The sequence below is a fragment of the Cydia pomonella genome, chromosome 5, assembly GCF_033807575.1.
Source record: "Cydia pomonella isolate Wapato2018A chromosome 5, ilCydPomo1, whole genome shotgun sequence".
Taxonomy (NCBI): domain Eukaryota; kingdom Metazoa; phylum Arthropoda; class Insecta; order Lepidoptera; family Tortricidae; genus Cydia; species Cydia pomonella.
The window spans coordinates 15,384,621-15,400,603 of NC_084707.1; the positions used below are offsets into that span (position 1 = coordinate 15,384,621).

At 35.7% G+C, this 15,983-nt stretch overlaps 1 protein-coding gene across 1 annotated transcript; it reads right to left on the reverse strand.

Annotated features, from left to right (window-relative positions):
- Positions 1–311: 311 nt before the first annotated feature.
- LOC133517808 (5'-AMP-activated protein kinase subunit gamma-3-like) lies at positions 312–12,991 on the reverse strand. Its single transcript, XM_061851238.1, is given in 3 exon segments — positions 312–2,815; positions 2,818–2,969; positions 12,619–12,991. Coding segments are annotated over 2 exon segments (1,980 nt in total). The 5' UTR covers positions 2,903–2,969; positions 12,619–12,991; the 3' UTR covers positions 312–920.
- Between the last annotated feature and the right edge of the window lie 2,992 nt (positions 12,992–15,983).

Sequence of the window (15,983 nt, forward strand, 5' to 3'; positions counted from 1 at the left end):
CTCTGGGTTGGAAGGTCAGATGGCAGTCGCTTTCGTAAAAACTAGTCCTACGCCAAATCTTGGGATTCGTTGTCAAAGCGGACCCCAGGCTCCCTTGAGCCGTGGCTATATGCCGGCACAACGCTAGGAAGAAAGAAAGTCATATCCTATGAACTTTTCTAGTATAATATAGGTGTAGAAAATTACTAAATAGTTAACTTAACACTTTTGAAAAATGACTTTTATTATATTAGTTATCAATATTAGAAAGTTATTAATTTTCCTGTGAATGAGAATTAAAAACACAATAACGAATAAAATTAAAAATCAAATTTGCTAAAATATTTTATTGGGTTCAGCATTGTTAATCATAAATTAAATAATGAATAAGGCAATCACGTGGTATTTTGATGCAACTATTAACGATTAAGAAGTTAAATTACATTATTATAATTTAATACAAGCATAAAGCGATCTATGAGATTAATACACTGATTCGGCGGTTCCACCTATCACATTTTCTTTGGAATAATATTTGTTCTTATCGTTCCATTTCAAAAGAGCATATTCATCAACATTAAATAAGATTAGTATTTAGACGAGGCTGTGCATATTTATTTTCACCACACCAGCTCCACTAGCCATTTAATAACGTTCATTTGGTTTCTATTTGGTTTGATTTAGTTTGATGTTTTACAGTTAGTATTATCCTCGCGTTGGTGTGGTAAAAAAATTGTGTTTCACTCGGTAGCAAAATTCGTTTAATCCTCGTGCCTTGAAACCCTCGCAACGTTCAAGATTCCACTATTAGGACCAAGCGCTACTCTCGTGGTTCAATTTTGGAATAATTCGCTTGCTCGGGTATCAATATTAGCACGAGCGGCTAAACAACAACTTTGCCCCCTTGTAAAACAAATAACTATTAAACCTTTTTATTTGTACTAAGTCTCTTCCACTTCTATGTCACTTTTGGTCGTTGTTTCTACGTCAGCGCTTTCTTTTTCTTCTGGGGTGATTGCGATGTCATTTACTTCGGGGACACTTTCATCGCCCTCAGATAATGCTTGTTGTCCTAAATTTGGTACCGGAATAGATATTATTTCATTCTCGGTCTCTTTTGCTGATTCGTCAACTTTATTTTCCTCCAGGGGTCTAAATATCTCTTGTAGTGACGAAACTTTCTTCTCAGTTGGAATAATTCTATTTAAATATACTAAAATATCTGACAACGAAACAATTCCTATTAGTCTATTATCCTTATTCACTAGCAATAATCGATGACTCTCTGTCCTAACTATGACTTCTAAGGCCTCGTATAACGAAATACTCGATCGACATTTCTGTAATTTTTCTTCCCAGTCTTTCTTTTTATTTCTTACTTCACCTATTGTCAATGACAAATCAGAATAAAGTTTTTCGCTAACTAAATTCAATACCTCACATTTAGCATAAACATCGATTAACTTGCCTTCGTCATCTAAAACAGGCAAGGCTGATATATCTTTGTCTAATAAGAGCTGAAATGCTGCTTTAATACTAGTATTATCTGTCACGGATACAATTTCATCAAATGTGCCAATTTTCAGTTCAGTCAAAGTTTTATGGAAAAACGTTAATTCTGGAAATTCATTTAGATAGACAAACAGGAATCTTAAAATTCTTTTGTGGGACAAAATATACAATACATCTCCATTAAATGGATCAATTAACAAAAGTCTGTGCACGCGATTCTTATTCAGCATATTTATAGCTTCATGTAAAGATTGATCAGGGCCAACACTACACAAAGGTTTCCTGGTTGGTCGCAATATGTTCTTCCAGTTATGAAGTGAATGCCTTTCAAGTTCATCTACTGGTAATTTTTCCTTTTCAAGGTGCAACAAAATCCTTATGAAGTCAGTAACTGTTATCATGCCAACAAGTTGTTTTTTATTAGCATCCCACAATGGAGCAGAGCGTATACCATGTGAGATAAGAGTAGGAAAGGTTTTTCTTACCAAAAATTGTGTATCAAATATTATTACTTTTGCAGATTTTGGTAGGATTTCGTAACATTTATGATATTTGAAAAAATTCAACAACAGCCTCGTCTTGTCTCTACCACCCAAAGATATTTGAACTATTGATAAATAGGGATCGTATTTAGGAAGACCTCGAACTTCCCTAAACAATTGTTTTGCTTGTAGAGGATCCAAAGAAGCATATGAATTTTTATGATAAGTGGGCGAAGTAGTACCAATGGAGGAACGGCGTGGTTGCTTAACAGATTTCTTTTTGGCGGGATCAATGGTCGCCTGGTTTGTCTCCGCTTGAGGTTTTCTCCATAAAATATCCATTACCCTTGTAATAGGGCTAGATTTTCTTGAGGAAGCTCCTGTTACAGTATGATAATATTTCTTGTGACAATCTTTTGATTCTTCAGCAATAGGCTCTTTCGGAGCTTCAGGCGCTTCTGTAGCTTTAGGGGTATTCCCTAATGCAGCTTTTACATTGTGCATCAAAGACTGATGCTTTTTAGAATCACTCTTTCTTCGAAGACGGAAAATATCAAATATTGAACTCCGTGGACTCGATGATGTTCCATGAAATGTTTCATACCCCTTAACATCAACTCCAGGTTCTCTCTCAGCACTAGATGCTCTCGATGTATCTACAGATTTTTCTTTGAAAATTGATCTAACGTGAGGTCTTTGTGATTCCACCCCCCGCGTGCCAAAATGAACAGTATGCACATTTTGTGCTGCTGAAGTAGACGGTATATCTTTGTCGTCTGTCGTTGATAATTTAGTAACTACAAATTTCTTCTTCTCCCCCACTACGGTCTGGTTAGCTTCTACATGATTCTTTTTTTCTTGTGTTTTGACTTTCCGAATTTGGGTGAAGCATCAGCCGTAGCCGACTCATTTTCCAATATTGGATCCATTTCGGCAATACTGTGTTTATTTATTTATACCTTTATAATGGACCATAATCCAACGGAATGGCTGTACCTGAAATGAAAAAAAAAAACACTTAGTAAAACAATGATTTAGCTGATTCGTTATTTTTATTTAAAAAAAAATCTAATACCTTGTAAATCTGTAAGAAAATTGTGCTCTTCAAACTACTGTAACTTTATAACTTTAAAAATATTGTTCAAATTAGAATAACAAATAGACGTAAGATATATAAATAACAGGAAGCTAAGTGTTATCTGATTTTTTAATATATCAACTAAACTACGCAGAGGTTTATTATGTGACAGATCTGAAAGATACAAGTCAGATTGTGAAAGTCAGTCGATAAGTACGAATAAAAAAATATTTGTTTTTATCCTATCGAAAAGTACCTCACATACGAGAGTGGACACAGTACCTACACTCTCAATTATCTCATATCGAATCTACTACACGACTTTGTATTTAACTATCTAGATTGTTACTCTATCTTATGCAATAAATTGAATAAATATAACCTTGTAAACTGCAACACTAAAACATGATTATATATTGTCGTCGCTAAGCAACTCAGTGACGCCGGCAGCGACCGAATGCGCCAAACTGGATATAGGTACTTTATATATAGGTGGTCAAATTAACTGCAGTTGCAAGTTACGTAATGGATGAAAATGAGGAAAATAAGGCTCTATATTCATAGTTTCGTTGTTACCACACTATACGTCTGCGAGGAAGGTGAAAGCGTCATAGATATGCTAACTATACGTGTAATCAATACTTTTGAGGGTCGTGGTAAGTGATAATTTAATAATAAATTACATTCAACCAAGCTTATAACTATGCGTACCTTAAGGTTGTGTTTCATCTTTGATCTAAACAGCAGCAGTTTTAGGCCTCAAATACTTATTTATCAACCACTTCATTTTTATTGTAAAATTGCACGCTGCATGCCGACAATCGGTCCGTGCCGGCGCCTTACTCGCGCATCGCCATATTGCCAAAAGTCAGGAGGGTCAATAGCGCCATCTGTTGGCGGGTGAGAGTGACGCTTTATAGGGAACACCCATCCCGAACCCAAAAGTAAGTCGCGCCACGCCACTTGGTGTTTAGCAACCCGATCGAAAGATGTCATAGCGTAGTGACACTTTCTGACTCACAGTTATGAAAAAGTGATGTTATGTAAGGAAAAATGATTTCTTCTTATCTGCTTTTATTTTAGTATCAAAGGCAAAACTACCAAATGAAAACCTAGTTTTTATACTCTTAGTTACTAACTTCTGCTTACATTATTTTGTAATTGTTAGTGTAGTAAAGTGATTGTAAACAAACGAACTTATTATCAATTTCTCACACGCGTCAGTGATGCTTTGTAAGGCATTAATGCAATTCAAAATTCAAACGCGCATATCACCAACATTAAAATATAAATAATAGTTATTTGTTTCGGTTACAAGGGGGCAAAGTTGTTGCTTAACCGCTCGTGCTAATATTGATATCCGAGCAAGCGAAAGAATCCAAAAATGCGCAAAAGTGGAATCTTGAGTATTGCGAATTGCGAAGGTTTCAAGGCACGAGAGGTCATAGTAGATTATTAACCAAAGGATGAAACGAGTGAAAGGCACCATTTCAGTCTCGGACTATTGGCGCTCTCACTGTGTTCGACGAGCGTCAAACTATCTCGCCAGAAATGAGTGCCTTTCACGCGAGTTAAACACTCGACTTTTCATTTGGATTACGAGGAAAGTAAAATACATGTCTATTTTAAAAAAACTGAATGAGTAAGTATAAACTGTTATAGTATTTCTTAAGGGTAGTTTCAATCAACAATTTAGGTAAAAGTATCGTTGTTTATGGAATGGGGAGTTAATTATATTAGAATGGAGATTGTACATTAATATCAAATTTTAATTCTGTATCGTAATATAAACGAAAACGTATTGGGAAATTAAAATGCTCTAGTGCAGAATCGCATTATTTTCTACACACTTTTTAGAACCACAATTACCCACTTTCAGAGCAGAGAATAAAATTAAATTTTTCCACCGAGTGACACAAAATTTTTCACCACCAACGCGAGGAAAAAAAAGTCAAATCCACATGAACGTAATTAAATATTTATCAATTTATCATTCAATAGTCAATACTGCCAGCCAACATAAGGAAACAACTCACAATTTGCATCAAATTACTTTGCCGCTCTTGTGAACAAAATGCAACTTTCCCATTAGTTTTTGAATAATCAAGAAAGCCTTTACGAGCTGCGGTGGCAGCATGGTTCCATTTTTATCACTAAGCCCGTCACTTTCGCGCTTACATACTTGTTAGAACGTGACAGGCATGGTGACAAATGATAAAGAGCCGACCATCTTAGCCCTACTGGCCAAATCTCGTGTGACCGATATCGTGGGCTCACTCAGCTAGTACCTCCTTCCCATGCGGTTAGGGTTAAGATGGTCGGCTCTTTATCATTTGTCACCATGCCTGTCACGTTCTAACAAGTATGTAAGCGCGAAAGTGACGGGCTTAGTGACAGGTGATAAAAATGGAACCATGCATTTAATTTAAATGCCCCCCAGGGTTTTAAAAAATATACAGTATGCAGATTTGATATAAACGCAAACTTAAACTAGACGTAGGTTTTAGTGCTATAAACCGATTCTGAACGATTATGTTAATTTAGTTTTAACTACCAAAGCATAATTAATTTTTGAATTTTGTCGAGTGGCAATGTATTAGCTGTATGATGTACATACAGCTTGCAGCTTGTGACAGTTGTGACGTCGCGTCATTAAATGCGACGTCTTGAGTTCAAACAAAGTAGTGATACATACGAAGCCATCAAGTGGCTGACTGCCCTGAATCTACATCTATAGCTGTCTGTATTCTGTTTAAAAAATATGCCATACGATTAAATAAGTGATACATTGCTTGATGAATTATTTTATATCGAAAAATAAAAGTACCCTTTGGTTATGCGGTCGTATCAAAAATACACGCTGTATTATTGAGTTTTTTAAGTTGGTTTAGTAGCTTCGGCATGTAAAAGGAAAAAAAATAATACCATTTAATTTAATACATGTTATATCGACAAACAAACAAATCTAAATACTCACATAGTGGATGAATCATTGTATTTTATAAACTAGTATCCAAAATTACCTAACTAAAGTCTATTATGCCGACTATAATATTTAACTTATTAATGACAACGATCTAAAGGTATATTTCATTGTTACTTGGAGAAAGGCAATTATTCCAATTTTAAACAATTTTCATCATACCTAGCCAAACCCAAGTGTCTACTTTCCTGGTGCTGGTCATGAGGTACGTCACAAGGATCGTTTACCTGTATACTGATATGCTATTTTGGGAGTACAAATTACGCCAGTAGTCTTTATTTAGATTCAACTCTCCGGAGCCGGCTGGAGCACACGCATGCGCTAAGTTTGATGTCGTCATCAATCTGTGACGTCACCGTTGCTACCACGAGGAAAGCCGTGACGTCACCATTAGGAGGGCGCGGGGAGTAACGAGTGATCGATACCGAGTCTCGGGATACCTAATAATACTTCTCGAGTTCAGCGGAGCTCGATTAATACCAGCATGGGCTGCATAAGCAGCCTTTCAACAAGGCACGGGTCGGTGCTCGCATCTCTAACACTGCATGCATACTGACTGGCATACGGGTCAATTAACTTAAATAGTTCACGTCACATGCCATTTCGACTTTTCAAATGATAGCTTCATTAAACCATTAACATGACGTCGGCCTTGGCCTTGAAAAAGAGAAGTAATTCGAAAATTGTTGTTTGAATTCCACCTTGCTGGCTATCGGGCGCGCGGGGGTGCATCAATTTGAGGTAGATTTACATATTTATATTATACATGCCTGCTGTCGTTTGCGAAAAACTGCCAAGAATCAGTAAGTTCCTATATAAATGTTGCCTCAATCGAACTACACATGATATGTGGCAAGCTAGCAGAGTTGCCTCTGCGATTTAGGGGACTTTGGGAGCTAGGAAGGTTTTGCGCTGTTGTCGGGCAGATCCTGGAAGTTCACCCTGCGCCTGCACAGCCCACAACATCCCAATTAAAAAGGCAATTAAGGGGTGTATCTCTCGATTTACTGTATTATACTTACTTTATTATTATATTTTTAGTTTTACCTTTAAAAGAGCAATTCTTGTATATATATTTATATATTTCGGGGATCTCGGAAGCGGCTCTAACGATTTCGATGAAATTTGCTATATGGGGATTTTCGAGGGCGAAAAATCGATCTAGCACATTTTTGAGTTTATATATGTTTGCTGAGCAAAGCGCGGTCTCCCAGATATTGTGTTTTAAATACGTATCGGTCATACGTATTTAAAGTCCTGGATATGATACGAACATAAAACTCTGACCACTATTAGTCACTGATAGTGGTTTTGTATTAAGCACACTACTACATATTACGAGGCACAAAAGTGTAAATATGGCCTCCATTTCAGGGACTGATTTTTGTTACGTTATGGTAGCAGTATAAAATTACGATACCGCGCGGCTCAGATCAAAGGTATCGCTACCGTTTTTGAAATAACGGTACCGTTATTATTCGGTAGCGAAATAAATTTATTCGAATACCCAAATGATTCGGATCAAACCGGTATGACGTCATACCGTTATATAAATGTATCGTTATTTTTCGGGTATGCAGGCCCTGCTCCATTTATGCATATTGCTCACTATGCTCACCAAGCGAAGCCCAAAAATTGCCATTCAGGGGAAAAATTTGGTGTATAAGCGAATTTTGGATAGTCGTAGATAAAGGTGCCTGAAACAAATCACTGAAAGTACTGATGGATGGATTTTTCGTAAATAACTCGTAAACGGTGGCCCACAATTTTCTACAAAAACTCAGTCCACTTTTCGCAAGGATCAATGTTTAAAAATATATTAATGCGGGAAGTTAATTATTATCAAACGCGAATTTCTTTTGAAATTTGGCATACTCGTAAGGTGCCTTGGGGTTAGATGGAAAGCTTTTTTGACGAGATGAGCAGTGTTGCATTGGAACTACCGTAAAACAAAATACAAAGGTTTGTGTTGGAAAATGAGACATTAGAAGGTTATAATAAACCTTCGTATTTCATCGGTCATACAGTTACAGTACCAATGAGTAAAAAGTAAAACGACCTAAAAATATTTTTTTAGTAGAAAAGGGGGATGTTTTAAGTATAGTAGTACTGGTCTCGTCCATGCAAAAAGAGAAAATGTTTTTCCACTTCTAAATATTTTTCAATCTCCATGATTTTTTAGTATATTATTGACACAATGAAAAGCTAGGTTTGTAGGTTTTACTTTTTTTTTTAATTTGCAAACAAAAAAAAACTTTGTTTTTTAAAACGAAACTTATAAAAACCTAGAATATATTATGCTGAAGCGATCGACATCGAAATCAAAGTGATTTGTTAAGATTTAGTTAGGGGAAACAGGAAAAGATCGATATATTTTCCATAATCGTGAATAAATATGAATGCTGTACGTTCTTGATTATCAGCAATAGATAGGTTTTCGAACGTTAAAAACTCAACATTGACTCCAGGGGGCCTACCGCGAAAATCGAAATTCGCCAATTGCGGGGAGCTTTCTCTTTTACTCTCACTAAGACAGAGAAAAATGCCCGCAATTGATGAACTTCGATTTTCGCGGTAGGCCCCCTGTAATGAACCTTTCTAAAGATACAGAAGAAAAAAATATTTAGCTAAATATGTATTTTACTTTCTTGTTTATTTTTGGTATCTTTTTTTATTATTATTATTAATATCTCTGTTGGACTGTTTTGCTTTTTTTGATAGTTTTGTTTCTTAAGGCGCTAGTGCACTTCAAATATTCACAAAAACGGCCTAATTTACTAGACCGCAAAGAGAAGCATGGTATTCAAAACTGACATAAATTAGCCTAAAAAGAAAAAAGTCTGACACAGATAATTTCATTACCATTAAGAATTAAAATTTTTGTTATATTTAGTTAAGTTTTGGAGGAGGAAACAGTCGAGTACAAAACATATTTTTTTGAGATTTTTATTCGCCTAACCTGGCGTTGCCCTTTTCGCATTAGTTTTAGGAGCCGCTTCCGTTAGCGAGACGGATATATTCACCTAAAATATTTAAATCTCAGCTCTCGTATGCTCTTAAGTCACAACTAATCCGGACAATCCGGTCTTCTCGCAGTATTAATTTTGACATTAACTAGCTACTTGTGTCGAGTACCTTCAAAATATACTGTAAATACCTACATATCAGCATCACGTTATCATGATAATGTAATATAATCAAATAAGATAAAACTTGATATGAACTACTGATAATAAATTCATTTATATTATAAATTTATTTTAAATTTCAATGTCGAATACAATTTAATATATTCCTGTCAGTACAAAAAAACATAACATATAAATAGGGTGGGGTTAATTGTTTACAAAATCAGTCAATTTATCTGCAAATATGCCTCAAGGATACTTAACTACTCGTACTTAAACCGTAAAATACAAAAGTCAACCTTGTTTCTTTACTAATACAAACTATGGCTCTGAACTTGTGGCAGTAACCAGTGAGTTTTAGTTGTCAGTGTCTCCTGGCGATACCTATAAAGAAAACCTATAAACTCACTAATTAATACCACAAGTTCAGAGGCATATTGAACCGTAATAATACCAAAACGAGGTCGATTTTTGTTTGTAATTAGCGAGTTTGTCACCTGAAGAATTACTACCAAACACAGCACCACAAATAACTCCTATCGTGAAACTAGCCACTTTGCATCCAGGGGTATCTTTGCCCAAAAACACATGTTCAAGCAAATTGGTTAATTGTAGATAAATGTATAACAGTTATAGTAACACTACCATTTTTAGTAGAAAATAGGGAATATTTGTGACAAAACTATATAACACACATGTACTTGACTGAAATTTGAGCGAGATATCCATTATAGGGTATATTTTTGCAGGCAAAAACTTATTGAAAACTGCCATTCAGTTTTCAATAAGTATAAAAAAAACTGAGAACACGTTGACAAATTTAATATTTCCGGGTTTCAGTTATAAAACATGAAGCATATATTATTTCTATTGAGGTTTAAACCAAAAAGGCCCAAAGACACAGTAGTCTTGACGGTAGGCAATGTAATCCAGTAATTTACAGACCTATGAATGCCAACCTGCCCACTGCCTACCACAAAAAATGGCTTAGGGTTGTCACTTTTGACTAAATTACCCAACTCCGCAAGTAAAAGAAGGTTATATTTGTACACCAATGTAAGTTTATAAATATATACTGTATTTCATTTGCCTCGTTAATCCTATGTTTAGATGTTTTATTCCTTTAACGTACGAAAAATACAGCTAAAATATTATATTTTTGGCCATTAAACTATTGTAACAGATTTTTTTCAAAAGTGACAACCTTGCTAGCATTTGTAAGATGCTTAGGCAAGTCTTGTATAGAAATGGGCAAAACGGGTAGACAACATTTCCCACTCAATTTATTCAAAAGTTTATCAACTTATCGCTAAGTTATAAACAGAGAATGGTAGGATTACCCAAATACTTTTTGTGATCCTTGGACATCATTATCAAACGAGTTGTATTTGAGCACTAAATTGACGTGGGCAAGGTTAATAAAAACTCTGATATCTGCCCGCCTTCTAAAACGTGTAAAAACGGGAAACATATTTAGATTTTTTTTCTTTAAATAAAGTGATGAGCCAAAAAGGTAATAAGATATCATATTTTTTCAAAGAAATTAATAGGTTCTTTTTTCGAAAAAAAGCGGGCAAATTTGGCTAGTTTCACGGTACTGCTACTTTTTAGGGTTCCGTAGCCAAAAGGCAAAAAACGGAACCCTTATAGATTCGTCATGTCCGTCTGTCTGTCCGATTATGTCACAGCCACTTTTTTCCGAAACTATAAGAGCTACACTGTTCAAACTTGGTAAGTAGATGGATTCTATGAACCGCATTAAGATGTTTACACAAAAATAGAAAAAAAACGATAAATTTTGGGGATTCCTCATACTTAGAACTGAAACTCAAAAAATATTTTTTCATCAAACCCATACGTGTGGGGTATCTATGGATAGGTCTTTAAAAATGATATTGAGGTTTCTAATATAATTTTTTTCTAAACTGAATAGTTTGCGCGAGAGACACTTCCAAAGTGGTAAAATGTGTCCCCCCCCCCCCCCGTAACTTCTAAAATGACAGAATGAAAAATCTAAAAAAAATATATGATATACATTGCCATGCAAACTTCCACCGAAAATTGGTTTGAACGAGATCTAGTAAGTAGTTTTTTTTTAATGTCATCAAATTTTAAATATAAAAAATTTTTCATCAAACCCATACGTGTGGGGTATCTATGGATAGGTCTTAAAAAATCATATTTAGGTTCCTAATATAATTTTTTTTTAAACTAAATAGTTGTGCGAGAGACACTTCCAAAGTGAAAAAATGTGTGTCCTCCCCCCCCTGTAACTTCTAAAATAACAGAATGAAAAATCAAAAAAAATATATGATATACATTGCAATGCAAACTTCCACCGAAAATTGGTTTGAACGAGATCTAGTAAGTAGTTTTTTTAATACGTCATAAATGGTACGGAACCCTTCATGGGCGAGTCCGACTCGCACTTGGCCGCTTTTTATTTATTGATCCGTATTAAACATTATTCTCGGAGCAATATGTTTATGGAATCACTTCGATGTTGTTTGTTTACCTATGGGTACAAGTGTAAATTTCTATATGTACCTACCTACCTATTCCTTAAATGTAAATAGATATTTAATGATCAATAAATAAACAACAAAACAATAATACCTACCTAGGTGCTTTATAAAAGCATTCCGTAGCAAAATGCATGTAAGTATATATATATCTATATAATATACCCACTTGAATAGGCACATCATAAACTATTTACCACTATCGTACCAATTAATGTTTAATATGTAACTAAATACATATATAACAAAAACACTAGCATCCAAGCTGTTGTTGTCGCAGCTGCTTTCCCGCCCCTACATTCAACTAGGTGGCGTTGGTCTGACACTTCATTGATTACATTATTGTTATCTTTGCGTATTGATATTTTTAAATTCGAATAATAATAAGTAAGTACCTTACCTATAAGAGTCTAATAGTCACACAACTTCTCAGGCTGAAGCTCAAGTAAAACATGATTATTTTTTAATTTAATAATTTACCAGCGCTGCACATAGGTAAACTATGCACCAAAATTATATTTAGTCACTAGATACCTATGGTATGAGTGGTATGACTAACTCACGAATTTTAGATGCAAATGTACATACATGCTACTTACCTACCTACTATTTTATGTTATGAAATACTATTTTAAGTAGATGCGTATTACAACATTCAAAACAGACGAGCAATGGAATATTCCTATTTTATTTCTTTAACAACAAACCTAGGTAATCTATTTGAGTAACACAGACCTATTAAGTACCTATCGTACTAGACAATTCTTGGTTATTTGCCAAACAATCAAGTCCTATGACTATCTAACTGAAAGGAATACGTATTGAAATAAACCCAGATATGTATTTTCGTCTTTGGACTCGACTCATTTTTAAACATAACCTCAAAATCACACAAACGAACGTAAAACTTATCTATTGGCAACGTTATACTTACAATAACAATCATCTCGTTGGATCTCTTTTCCACTATTTAAGTCCACTTCACGCACACACTGACAATTAATAGGTACATAATGACCACGACATAAAGATGTATAGTTAAAATCTCTTAAAGCGTTGAACTGTGTCGCTTTCGATGCTAACTGATAACACGGAGCGGATCGGACCGCGGCAGCGTTGTGTAACATGGGCGTTAGGGCAGTAATAGATGAAGCTACTGTTTTGCCAGCAAGCCCGTGCCTAATTAGTACAATTTACAAACGCACACAGAATGTTCTGACGAGCTGACGGCATCGAAACAAACGAGTTGCGTTCACGTTATCGAATTCTCTCCGATGGTTGCCCGCTGTTGCGCTGCGTTCGCGCCGCTACATACTCGTACGAGCGCACACACACACGTATGCGCCCCTATACCCGTATCACGATTAAATATAGATGAAATACCGGCTGACTGCGCTATACTGCGCTGCGCATAGCCATGCGTGGACTAACTAAAACGTCCCTGTTATCTTCTGTTTTACTAATCTCCTAACATTTTAAGCCGCTGACGAAATTAATGATAGCTACCTACACGCATCTTGTAGCTAACAGCGCTAGCAACTAAGAATTATTTAAGTATATTGAGTAATTCTTTTTAAGAACGATACATGTTTTTTTTTCATTCTTATTGTTAGTTTGTGTGGTCATGTAGTCATTATATAGAAAAAAAATGATGTTTATCACACTTGCGCAGTAAGCGTGCTATTTCACGCACGTGCAGCAGAAGCTAAAACCCATTTTACTCCCACAGGAGTATCTTATTAATTATGTCACTAAGCACCATTCCACTAACCCGAAGTTAAGCGGTTAAACCGTTAACCTAGTATCTTTCATTTCATTTCTTTATTTGCATTCAATACACTAAACAGTATAGTACATGAAACCCCTAGGGGTGTGGCAAAAGATAAATTAATATTTACGGAACAATCTATGGTTATGAATGAATGAATGAAAATCATTTATTTCGAGCTAAAAACTAATCAGATTATAGCAGTCAAAAAAGTCAGAGCGAAATAGAATACATATTATTAGACAGAATATAAAAACATGTTCGCTAGTACAGAAATTAGGATATAATAAAATTACATGTAATGTCAAATAAATATCAAATTAATATGGATAATAGAAGTATGGTTTTGAAATATGTCATCAATATTACCTACGTATAATAACAGCCTTTCAGTAGAAACGTTTTAAGGGACTTCTTAAAAACATGGTACTCTCGTATTTCCTTCAGTACGTTAGGTAGCCTATTGTACAAATTTACTGCTTGGGAGCGTACAGAGTGTTTAGCCACTTGCAATTTCGGAAAAAAATATCGCAAATATTTTTCTGACTTGTTTCTAAACGAACTTGTGTATCGTTTTCTGTTTCATGCAGATTTTGACATGCAGATGTCAAACAAAATAACTAAATAAATAAATACGTTATCCTGTATATGATGTCTAGTAAATATTAACTTTTTACTAACTTTAGTTCTTACTGCGTTATGTGGTATTTAGAAATTCCTAGCTAAAAATAATCTTAAATTGTAGTATGTATCATATTATTGTACAATAAGTTCCTAGATTTAATACTAAACTGTAGTTTGTTCTGTATATAGTGTTCATATTGTTTAATAGTTGTATGTAATCTGCAAAGAAATACAAATTGGTAATTAATAATAAATGTGTAGGTAGTTGGCAGTTGTGGATTGTCAGGTATATTTTTGGTAGTTGTGCCACCGCAAGAAAAAGCAAAAAATAGAAAGTGAAAAATAAAATTTTTTTTTTCATCTAAGATGAAGGACATGAATGTCTGTAAAAATATGGATTATTAACCCCATTCTATCCTCAATTCTAAATTTATTTTGTGTCACTCGCATGCTTAGTTAAGCTAATATAAAAGTTTAAAAATTACCTAGATTTTTTACCATATAACTCTGAAACAAAAGAAGATCGAAGGCTGCTATTAGGCATACAGTGTCCTTAGGTTTAACCACTACTCCACCTTAAAATATATCCAAATCCCTCGAGGGGGCCACTCTTGTTAGCTTATCCTGCTAGACCCTTTCGAATGTAATAAACACGCGTAAAATTGATTAAATTGAAAACTGAGTTCGGAAAATTTTTGTTAGTTAAAAAAAAGTTATTAAGATAGAGGTCTGATTATATTTTTCGTGTAAAATTTATAATGTATTAACAATACTATATCTTTTATCATATTCATCATTGGCCACAGCATCTTAACATATGATTGTTGCAGCGACAGTGCATTAGGAAGAGGAGGTCCGTGCGCCGTCGAAGATCGGAGGTGCGGCACACTTTTTCCTGTGGCTGTAAAGCCCAATCGCAGCACGGCACTTCCTGCCACAAAGATCGCAGGTGAAGCGCGAATCTGTTGATGGTTCCTGTGAAGTCCGAAGTATTTTCTGATTTAAATCATCTAGCCAGACTTCGTTACACCTCGCTTTGCCGTCATATAAAAGGTTACGCCATTCCGCTCTTTTGAGGGCCTCCGTTTCCCAGGTGTTCGGGTCTATGCCAAAGGATAACATATCCCGCTTGCAGGAATACTTAAAGCGAAGCGCCTGGCGTCCGACTGGTCTATTGGCGTATGCAATTTCACTCAACTTCACTGCCCGGGGAATTCTGTCTTGGTCCATACGTAGAACATGGCCAAGCCACCGCAAACTTCGCTGTTTTAGAGTGGCAGTGATACTGCAACTGTCGACAAAGTCGAGAACCCTTCCGTTTGTCATACGATCCAGGTGACTCCGAAAATCGTACGTAGACAGCGCATGTGGAAAGCATTTAAGCGACGCTCTTGTTTGGCGTAGGTTGTCCTCGTTTCAGATGCGTACAGGAGGATGCTTAGGACGCATGTTTTGTAAACAAGAATCTTGGTAGAGAGTTTCGGCTTGTTGTTCATCACAATCTCTCGATCGTTGCACAACTTGCTGGTGGTAGTCGATCCAAAATAACAAAAGTTCTCGACTACTTCAAGAGTATCATCACTAAGCATGATACTGGGTATATGATCCGTGCCTTGAGCGAGAACCACGGTCTTTTTACTGTTCACAGTCATTCCAAAAAGTTGACAGGTATTGTTAAATTTTGTTAGCAGTTCTTGGAGCCCATACTCTGTGTTAGCGACCAATGTAGCATCATCTGCATATAGGTGCTCTCTGGCCAGCAGGTGGCATCTGTTTTTCTTTGATTTTAACAAACAGATGAACCCCGACGTCACGTTCTTTAAAGGCCACCATGAGGAGAACAGAAAAGAAGATACCAAAAAGGGTGGGAGCAAGAACGCATCCCTGTCTTACACCTCGATTCACAT